We start from the raw sequence: 10,234 nt of genomic DNA on the forward strand, positions 1-10,234 counted from the left end.
CTACTGCTTAAAGTTTAAAAGCTACATTTAGATTTCAGATTTGAATCACAGATTATGCAATTTTTTACAGATTATAGGATGTGAAGTTTATCGGAGGTTCTATAGTACTGTAATCGGAACAATTTGTTGTGATCGTTTTCTATGGAGAGATCTGTCCATCGAGAATGTCGTACATACATAATCGTCTATCGATCCAGTGTTTCGAAAAGAGTTTCTTCGTGAAATTTTTATCCGTGGAGCTATTCATAAATTGATTATCATATCTAATATAATGATGTAAAAGAAAAAAGAATAACAAAAACAAACAGTGAAAGTCTCTAAAGTTACAAACAATCGGACCCCAAGGCCCGTTATAATTATCAAACTGGACCTCAAAAGTGAAAGAGACTAAAAGCGACTTGACAACTCCATTGCTACCCTTCCGTTACTCTGAATCTAACCTGCAGTTACGAGGGGTAAATATGTCATATCATATGCAGGAAACGTGATCCCGTCATATGCGGTTCTTCTTTATCCTTTATTATTTTTTTCGGAGGCAGTAATAACGTGCACAGCCCCCCCTCGTACATCGCCAGTAAGCGTGACGGTTATGATTTTCTCCTCCCCTATCACAACTAATATATACCGTCCGATTTTCTCTGATGATTTAGTCATAAGGCCACGTCAGCAGAGGAGTCTAGATACTACGGTGTTCCATCTGTATTCAATCTATTTGCCGCAGAACTTTCGTAGGTTTGTTTTATTTGTCTATCTTCTTCATCAACAAGAGAGTTGTGTGTTTTGATCGAAGAAAAGCTTTCGGTCTTTGTAATCAACAGGTAAATTATCACGATCTCGTACTTCGTTTAGATTAATAAAGGTTGAGTTTTTCTATGTTGATCAATCGATTTAAGATCGAGTTATGTTAAGCTTTAGGAGAGTCTCTATGTCTGAGACAAAAAAGGGTTTTCTTGATTGATGGGGATGTTAGATTATAGTTGCTGAAACTATATAAACTATGGCGTAAGTAAGAGACATGATCGGTTGTTTCGATGGTTTGTCTGATTGGCTTCTTGATGTATCTGTAGGGTGTGGAAGAAGTAATGGCAAAAAGCACGTTCAAGCAAGAGCATGACCTAGGTTTGTGGTTCGGACCCTTTGTCTTTGTTTTCGTGTTTTATTCTCAAAACCCTTTGCTTTTTGATCTAATGATGATCCTGTTTTTTTTTTTTTTTGGAACGTTCAGAGAAGAGAAGCGCAGAGGCTGCTCGGATTAGAGAGAAGTATCCAGATAGGATTCCGGTGAGAGTTCACTGTTTTTCTCATACCTTTGATTAGCATCCATGATTCATATTTGTTAAGAGCTAAATGACACTTGAGACTCTCAGGTTGAGAGTGATGATTTGTCACACAATTTGTATATGTTTGTGGGATCCAGGTGATTGTTGAGAAGGCTGAGAAGAGTGATATACCAACCATCGACAAGAAAAAGTAAGTAGGCATACTATTATTGTAAATCAATTTCAATATACACTTGTGAGATTGACAACTAAGCTTTTTTTTTTTAAATTATTGGGAAGATACCTAGTCCCGGCGGATTTGACAGTGGGGCAATTTGTATATGTGATTCGCAAAAGAATCAAACTGAGCGCAGAGAAGGCTATCTTTATATTTGTCGACAATGTTCTTCCTCCAACAGGTAAAAATAAAACAGAAAATATATGTCTGCTTATGATCATCATCTTTTTAAAACAAGCAAAAGAAGACACTGATGTTTGATAACACTTATGCAGGTGCGTTGATGTCTGCAGTGTACGAAGATAAAAAGGAGGAGGATGGGTTCCTCTATGTCACTTACAGCGGGGAGAACACATTTGGATATGGATCTCCGTAGAAGCTCTCTCTCTTGCTGGATAATTTCATTCTACCTTCTTTCTGTACTTCGCATATCATCTTCTTATTAGTTATTTAAGCAAGCAATCAGCCTATGTACTTCCCTAAGGACGTTCGATTGGGCGTTGATGTGTACAGAAAACATGAAATAATGTATATAAACTATGCTCTAATAATAATATATTTTAGTTTCTTCAAATAATCTGAAAACATGCTTTCTATGAACCGTCATCCCAACTTGACTGTTTTTTTTTTATGTCTTTCACTCTGTTAGTCAGCATCACATGATGGCACATGGTAGTTACATAGGCACAGAGAAGGGAACCGCAGCACAAGGAATTGTGCCACGTGGCGAACACGGGGTACCGAGTGCCGGTGGTGATGTAGAGAAAAGGGACCCACATTGTCGTTGAATGGGAGAGATGAGGTGACGGTCGGACCATGCTGTATTTCTTAACACTTTCAATACTGATCTTGTTGTCTCTTCGTTTTAACTTGTCATAAGTTTTAGCTAAGATATACATTTAACTATGAACCTAATGAATCATGAGAGACTCATAATAGTGGGAGACTCATAATAGCATACGCAATACTAAGTATTTAAGTCCAAAGACATTCCTAGTAACTGATAACGTTGATGTTAACATTAGTATATGTTCATAGTGTCCTCTGATAAGAAGATGATTGCCAATTTGTCCTCGTCGACTAGGACATAGGAGAGAGAGTGATGTGAGTTAAACTACAGTTGAATTGTAATAGTTGGATACAATAGTGATGGGTTAGTGGAGGAAGAATAGCTTATTAGTAAATGGAAGAAGGAAAAATGAGATATTGACCCCCAAGAGGACTTTCAAGTAAGCAAAAGGTTTCGCTGATCAAGACACCCATTATACATAGGATTGATACGTAGACAAGAGAGAAGGTAAAAGAAGAACAAGAGCATGTTAAGATAGTGAAGGACCCCCCCCCACCCCCACCTACTCTCTCTCTATTATCTTTCTCTTGCCTACATATACTCCTCTCTTGCACTTAAACAAAATTCAAACTGTATTTGTCTTAATCTCATCTCACTATATACAGACACATTCATATTAGTATCTGAAGAATAACAAGAAGAAGAGAGGTCATGTCTTGCTCTGTGAGGAGTGGGCTCGCGACAGTGTTCTGTTACATTCTTCTGCTTTTGTCATCCAACGTTGTATGTGCCAGTGCTCGTTGTCTAAGGTTTCACAAGCATCATCACAAAGTTGCTTCTTTGGTACAAGACGTCGTCCATGGTGGAGGAAGGAGGGTGAGGGTGCTAGGTGGAGTGGAGACAGGGGAAGAAGTAGTAGTCATGGATTATCCTCAGCCTCATCGCAAGCCTCCCATCCACAACGAGAAGGCTTAATTATATATATATATATATCACACATCATATACTGCCACATGCATTTCACAATGTTAGTGGTTGTATGACACTTGTGCTATATGAATATATTTCATGACCAACATCTTTTGTTATTCATATAGAATGTGCTCATTTTAGAATTCTTCATCGCCATTTTAGTAGAACGTAAACCAACATGGTCATTCATTACAAAGAATACCAATGTCTGTCAGTAAGAGGTACAAACCCCTCACTGCAGCTCAAATATTAGATAACGGTAACATTTGACAAAGTACTACCGACCATATTACTTCTGGTCTCTACTTAAGGATGAAAGACATTGAAGAATATTGTTCAGTAGATTCCAGCTTTCAGCTACAAGGAACGACAAATGGGTTCACAAAATCAAGGAATTCAGATGTTCTGACGCCAAGCTTCAGATCGATCTCTCCACCTCCCAACCAGAAGAAGTCCGGTTTAAGTTTGGTTATTGCCTCATCCAATATCACCTGTCATTTCCCCAAAACCCAACCAACTCATCAGTACTGCCTGCTCAATTCCCCAATACAAGAAACCAGATTTCATTTTTACCACTAAACGAACTTCCAGCTCTATAAAGTACTAGGTAGGTCTAATAATTATTTTGAAAGAGTGATGTGTCACAGTAGCACAAATAGTGTAATCTGAATGCTAAAGTGAGCCATTTCTGCAGAGATCTACAAATCAATGTAGTGGGGTATGAGCCTAAGATTATGTATACACATTCGACAAAATTCAAGCCATCTTAAATCTCTGCCTGACGCCCATTACTAACTAACTAACTAACTCTGGTATGAATAGTTCAAACACGGTATTGAACTACCAAACAGAGAAAATACCAATGACAATGAGTGGGACAAACACTTAACAGTAGCTGGCTCACAAGAAAAACTCTCAACTAAGTTTGTGTCCGTACCAAATGCAAAGAGTGTTAAAAATGTACCACACCTTCATTACAGACTAAGATAAACAAGCAAGACAAAGAAGTAGCTGTGTAACCCATTGGGCATTGTACCCTTTCAGGGCCTCTGTGACAATTAGGACAAGAAAAATAGATTGTGATGTCTGGAAAACACTTGGCAAGCACATGTGTGTAGTAAACTGTAACTATTTATAAACACAAGTGCAAAAAACACAAGAAAAGTGTTTTTTGCACAAGTGTTTTTTCTAGGACAAGAAAACACAAGTGGACCTAGGGGCTACTCTCATGATACACCCCATGTCTGATATCTAATTGATGATTGTAGCAGAAAACAAGCAAGCACCAAGATATCTAATTGATGATACACCCCATGTCTTAAACATGTCTGATATTGTCATTGGTGATTATAGCAGAAATAATGCAGGAGGCAGAAAAGTCAGTTCAGAAAAACTTACCGGTATGCTGGTCTTCATCCCTACACAGGTGACCGCATTGTGCTCAAACCCAGTAAGTTCAATCGACGTCTCCTCCGGTGCAAGTCTCACTACACAGAGATTATAGAAAGCATCAGGAATAACAGAAGTTAAATAACTAAGCTCATGATATCATACAAATAAGAAAACACTAACGATTAAATCTCTTCTTCGGGATCTTGCCCTCGTTTAGTGAATAAAGAAAGTTCTTAACTGCATCAGCATTGAATCTCGCAGTATACTGCCCATAAGAACAAAAAGGTAGTCAGATGAATACAGTTAGAAACGAAAAACAAAAGTGTAAGAATCAGTAAGAGCAGCACCTGAACCACAACCACATAGTACTTTGAGTTGTTGCGATCACTGCAATCCAAAACATCTGATGAAGCTTGAGTATTAACCTGCCCATATTGAAAAGGAACAACCTTTATAGCAACATTGTTACATAAACCTCAAAAAGCAGTAGACTTGAGCACGTACCAGGACAATGCTCTTGCAGAGGTGGTCGACGGAGGAAGCGCCGAGAACGCCGCGGCGGGATTCGAGAGGCCAGTCGTAGTAATCCGGAGCGACCCTCTTGAAGGAGAAGTCTTTGACGCCGCCGGAGCGGAGAATGGCGGAGAGGCGAGACACTGTTCGGCTTTCATCGTCAGGTAGAGAAGGCGACGAGCTCTCCTCCGGGAGAATCGAGCTTTCGAGAAGTGAGATTCGTCGGAGGATATCGATTTGGAGTCTCTCGAGCTCCGCCGCCGCTGCAGCCGCTTCCTCCATGCCTCCGATTTACCCTTTCCTCGCCGTAAGAAACTGTCTTCCTCGTACGATGATTTTGTGATCACATGTGGTCGTGTCTATTGTAATTAAGAAAAGGCTAGGATTATCTGAGCCGTTGATTTTATGGTAAATTAGAAAGGGTCAGGATAATCTGAGTCGTTAACTTATCTTGTGTCCTTCAGATGGGCAATAAAACTCAGATTTTTTTTTTTTTACATATAGTATTTTTAAGGGGAATTAGGACCTATAGCCATGAAAAAAATGGTAATTTGCAGAGTAGCAGTTTTACCTAACGGACAGCTATACGGCGTCATATATACATAATAATACGGTAGTGTCCTTGAAAATTAACCGGTTTACCTGTTAAAAGAAATTAATTAAAAATATAATTCTGAATTGTCCAAAGTAAATCGTGTCTTCACCCTATTCACATCTTCTCCTTCTCACTTTCTTCTGTAATTTTTGGAAATCGGAAGCCCTCTTCTGCCGATCTGCTCCAACGCCTCGCCACTGCGTACAGTCCAATTTTCATCTCCGTCGTCCTCCCTTTTAATCGTCTTCGGCTTTGGGTTTTGGTGGTTGTGGTTTGCATTACCGTTTGGCCGAGGGGAGTAACACAACCGGCCTCTCCAACTTCACCAACTCAGTTTTTCTCAGATTTTTGACAACGCCGTAAGTTCTTGGTGTTACGTCTATGACTGTATCAGTATATTCCGTTGTTATATGTCATCTCATGTAGAATAGTATGCGGCTCAGATTATTCCATTTTACATGGAATCGTACTTTCACATCATATACTATTTCATTCGTTTGCCGGTTCTTATTCTGTTTAACTCATAATTCATTTATATATTGCATATTATAGTGTGAACCGTCCTCACTCTTTGTCTCTCTTACTTTTCATTCTTCAGGTTTGGTATAGATGAGTTATATCTTCCAAGTAGATTGTTTGAGACATGGTTTAGTTTTGTATATGGGTTAAGGGTATTTCACCATTATATACTATGTTATTTATTTTATTCTATTCTATTTGAGTTTAAGTTTATATTTGGGTTTATAGTTTATATTTAGGTTTAGGGTTTACTGATTTTGGTTTAGGGTTTAGTATTTGGGGGTTAGGGTGAAATTAAAATAAAATTCAGTATTTAAATGAGGTTGAGATAAAATTGGTGTCCTATACTATTTTGGTGTTATAGAATAGAACTTCTACGTGGGTTTAGAGTTCACCGATTAGAGTTTAGGGTTTAGTATAGGAGTTGGGTGGGATAGGATTGAGGTTTAGTATCTAGGGATCGGGTTTGATATGTTTTGTATTTAGGGATTGTATGTAAATTTATAATTTTATACTATTTTGGCTGTATAGAATAGAACATTGGGTGCATGTGTATGTGGTTAATAAAGGCAGGCGTGGATGACTTTTTCTTATGTTGGCCACGTTGTTCTTTTTCGCTTTTTACCTGATACCTACAAAGACAAAGGATAAAACCGGATAATTTGGAGCACAAATGTTAGACAATGAATTATGTCAAAATCAATGCTATTTAGTTAATTTACACTCAAAATATGGCTAGTTGGCAAATAAGCCCTATTTTTAACGTCCGAATCAGCATATTTTTCGAAGCCCCGTAACTCTAAGCTTTGTTTGGAATATTTATAGCATACTGTTTATATAAGAGCGGCAATTAGGTAAAAACGCGTGGATGGTTAGAAACACCAAAATACACAAAGAATTTGTATATAGAGATTAACCAATCCAGATTGGAGAAGAATACGGTCCTTGGGTTCCTTTTATTGGAACCCTATTTTTATTTATTTTTGTTTCTAACTGGTCAGGAGTCCTTTTACCGTGGAAAATTATCCAGTTACCTCAAGGGGAGTTAGCAGCACCAACGAATGATACGGCATTTATTCGAGTGATCCATAAACGACGAAAACCTCTTTTTCTTTTACCCCTATCCCGACGAGCCGTACATGTCCTACCGAAACAGAATTTGTAACTTGCTATCCTATAATCTTGCCTAGCAGGCAAAGATTTCACTCCGCGAAAAAGATGGTCAAAGTGGATTGTCCAACACTAGCACTTCCGCGTAATAATTCTACAAGAGGCGATCCTATTACCGGAATAGCGTCAGTTACACCTGTTACAATTTTGACTGCCCAATAGCCAATTTGATCCCAAGGTAAAGAATAACCTGTTACACCAAAAGATGTGGTCAATACACCCAGAACCACACCTCCTTTTGTCGACGGATGCTCCTATTACACTCGTAGTCTCTGAAGGATGAGAACCAACTATGTAACATCTACATCGAGAATTCAAGTCTTTCTTGTATACGTCATTAGTCCGATCCTTTGTAGGAACTACCCGTAATAACAAACTTGCAAAATGGATCCGTTTATCATAAAGAGATTCGTTGTTTAATCCTAGAACAAAATGAGAGGTAGATAACCAACTTCTCGGAGAGACGTAATTGACTGCATTGATCTCAGTAGCTACGCCCCCTACAGAGGGCCATACTTGGCATTCAGGTATCGACTTCAAAAGAAACTTGTTTAAAATTGCCTATAGGTGGTAAAGGTCGAGTTAGTGATGTGAGATGGGTTCAGAAAAAGGGGAGGTCAAGTTATAACCCCGAAATAATTCGTGTGCTAGGGACAGCCTTCCGTTGACACATTAACATCAACTTTCTTTTTTCCTCTAAAACACATTTAAGATCAACGTAAGAGGAAGAAACACTAGAGTTTGTATGATATAAAACGAATTAGCAAACATTAAAGATTTTTTTTCATTTTGTTTTGATGATAAACTTGATGATGGCCATGTATACATTACAACGTTTCACGGAAAAAGTGTTTTGTTTTTGTTGTTGTGCTTCAAGGTTGATTTAAAGATCTTCAATAAAAATTCATTTTTTTTTCAAAATAGAGTAACTTTTTAATAGAATTGAGTTAACTACAATTTTACTTCATTTTTGGAGGGGGGAAAAGAGCAATGAACAAAAAAAAATTACTCTATTTAGAGGGCAAATTCATGATTACTAATTATTCTATTATGGTGTAGAAAATGGAATGGAGTCAAAGCAAAAAATAAATTATAGAATAAAGTTGAAAATACTCTTAGATACAACATTACAAATAAGATCTTCTGAACCGTAGTAAAAATAGTTCCAAAGCAAGTATTTAAAGATGAGTACACGGTTTACATGGGTAAATATAACGTCTCTATTTCTATCTTCTTTTGTTAGTGAATCTGCACAAACATTTATATTCTTGGAAATAGAATCAACTTCACATTATTAAATTATCATGCAAAAGCAAAACACGTCTATTTCTAAAATGAAGGTCAGTCAGCCCACCAGGTTGGTATTATATCCATTAAATCTAAATAGATCGTCTCAAATAGGATCGTGACGACTTGTATATCTCTCGTACACAGTACTGTTCAAAACAATCATTCCATCTCAGCATATAAGTTCGAGAAGGCTTATGTTGCAATCACAAAGTCCGAATGATTCAACACTCATTTGATCCTTAAGACTACTCCAAACCACTAATTGGGTCATTATCAAATATCCATAAGGCATCAATCTGATCAATTGGGTTTGAATATCCATATTGCTTCAAGATGGAGAGTGTTGAATAGGGATGTGTCTTTCCCATTAAAAGAGTTGTCGTCTTTATCTTCTAAATGTACCAGATGATCTATAGAAAAGTGTTGAATTGTTATTCCAACAAAACAATCTGATCAATTGGGTTTGAATATCCATATTGCTTCAAGAGAAGCAAGTTGGAGAGTGTTGACTAGGGATGTGTCTTTCCCATTAAAAAGTTGTCGTCTTTATCTTCTAAATGTACCAAATGATCTATAGAAAAGTGTTGAATTGTTGTTCCAACAAAACCACCTCTTTTCTCCTCTAAAATAAAAAATTTATGTTCTTATATAGATATACTCGAGAAGTAATCTGAAAGAGATCAAATAGTGTATCATATGTTAAAAATAAAGTTTATTGAATGAAAAACTTGTAAAACTTTAAAATTTTGGTTAAATGTACAAGCAACAAATACACATCTGAACTTGGGTTTGAGTTTATATTAGTCAATTGAACTTCTTATCAATTAATTTAATTAATATAAACCAAATACTTACTGATCTTTCATATTTGGTAAAATATATAAAAATAAATTAATATTAAAGTATATTATTTAGTTTGAATTGATGGACATTGTCTGTTGTATTCTTGCAGTTTGGTCTTGGACTCTATTTTAGATGAAAACAAGAAATCACATTCCATTGAATAACATAGCTAACGAAATATTTAGGTGTGGTGCTTTGGGAAAAGATTATTTTAAATGGTTAGAGAGAATTCACTAAAAAAAATTAGGGCCGATCAGCTATTTTTTCACGAAAACTATTGTATACCATTAGATGTTTCTGGAACTGTCCATCAGATGTCAATTTTGGTGAAATCATAAGTTAACATAACTGTATAGTGAACTAGAGTATTGTGAAATATGTCGGATAACTAAATAACAAAATCAAGTGGTTGGTTTTAGGAAGGGATACAGATGACAATATCAATCGATAAGACTATATAAAGTTATCAAATTAGTTTTTTTCTGCATATAGAAAAAAAATACGAAATTTGACAGATTGTTATATAAATAGTATTTTTGCATTTAAGGAGTTAAAAGCAAATGGATTTTGGATTAGTCAAATTAATCTAACTATGCTAAGTTTATCAAGTTATTAATAAGCAATTTCAAATTTTATATGTTTAGTCTTTATAT

General features: G+C 36.6%; 3 protein-coding genes across 3 annotated transcripts; 2 read left to right on the top strand and 1 right to left on the bottom strand.

The window, feature by feature from the left end:
• The first annotated feature begins 700 nt into the window (after positions 1-700).
• On the top strand, positions 701-2,074 carry LOC108831189 (autophagy-related protein 8f). The gene is made up of 6 exons (XM_056993238.1): positions 701-818; positions 1,068-1,119; positions 1,226-1,281; positions 1,418-1,470; positions 1,560-1,678; positions 1,773-2,074. Exons 2-6 carry the CDS (start codon positions 1,083-1,085, stop codon positions 1,871-1,873), a joined length of 366 nt encoding a protein of 121 aa, XP_056849218.1. The 5' UTR covers positions 701-818; positions 1,068-1,082; the 3' UTR covers positions 1,874-2,074.
• Positions 2,075-2,959: 885 nt separating this feature from the next.
• Positions 2,960-3,375, top strand: LOC130499211 (protein GOLVEN 1-like). The gene has a single exon (XM_056993239.1). The coding sequence runs from the start codon at positions 2,999-3,001 to the stop codon at positions 3,260-3,262; it is 264 nt and encodes an 87-aa protein (XP_056849219.1). The 5' UTR covers positions 2,960-2,998; the 3' UTR covers positions 3,263-3,375.
• Positions 3,376-3,421: 46 nt separating this feature from the next.
• On the bottom strand, positions 3,422-5,514 carry LOC130499210 (uncharacterized). The gene is made up of 5 exons (XM_056993237.1): positions 5,156-5,514; positions 4,999-5,076; positions 4,832-4,916; positions 4,658-4,746; positions 3,422-3,750 (listed from the first exon to the last, which is right to left on the bottom strand). The coding sequence occupies exons 1-5, from the start codon at positions 5,444-5,446 to the stop codon at positions 3,613-3,615; spliced, it is 681 nt and encodes a 226-aa protein (XP_056849217.1). The 5' UTR covers positions 5,447-5,514; the 3' UTR covers positions 3,422-3,612.
• Between the last annotated feature and the right edge of the window lie 4,720 nt (positions 5,515-10,234).

This window comes from Raphanus sativus, chromosome 8 (assembly GCF_000801105.2).
Source record: "Raphanus sativus cultivar WK10039 chromosome 8, ASM80110v3, whole genome shotgun sequence".
Lineage (NCBI taxonomy): Eukaryota > Viridiplantae > Streptophyta > Magnoliopsida > Brassicales > Brassicaceae > Raphanus > Raphanus sativus.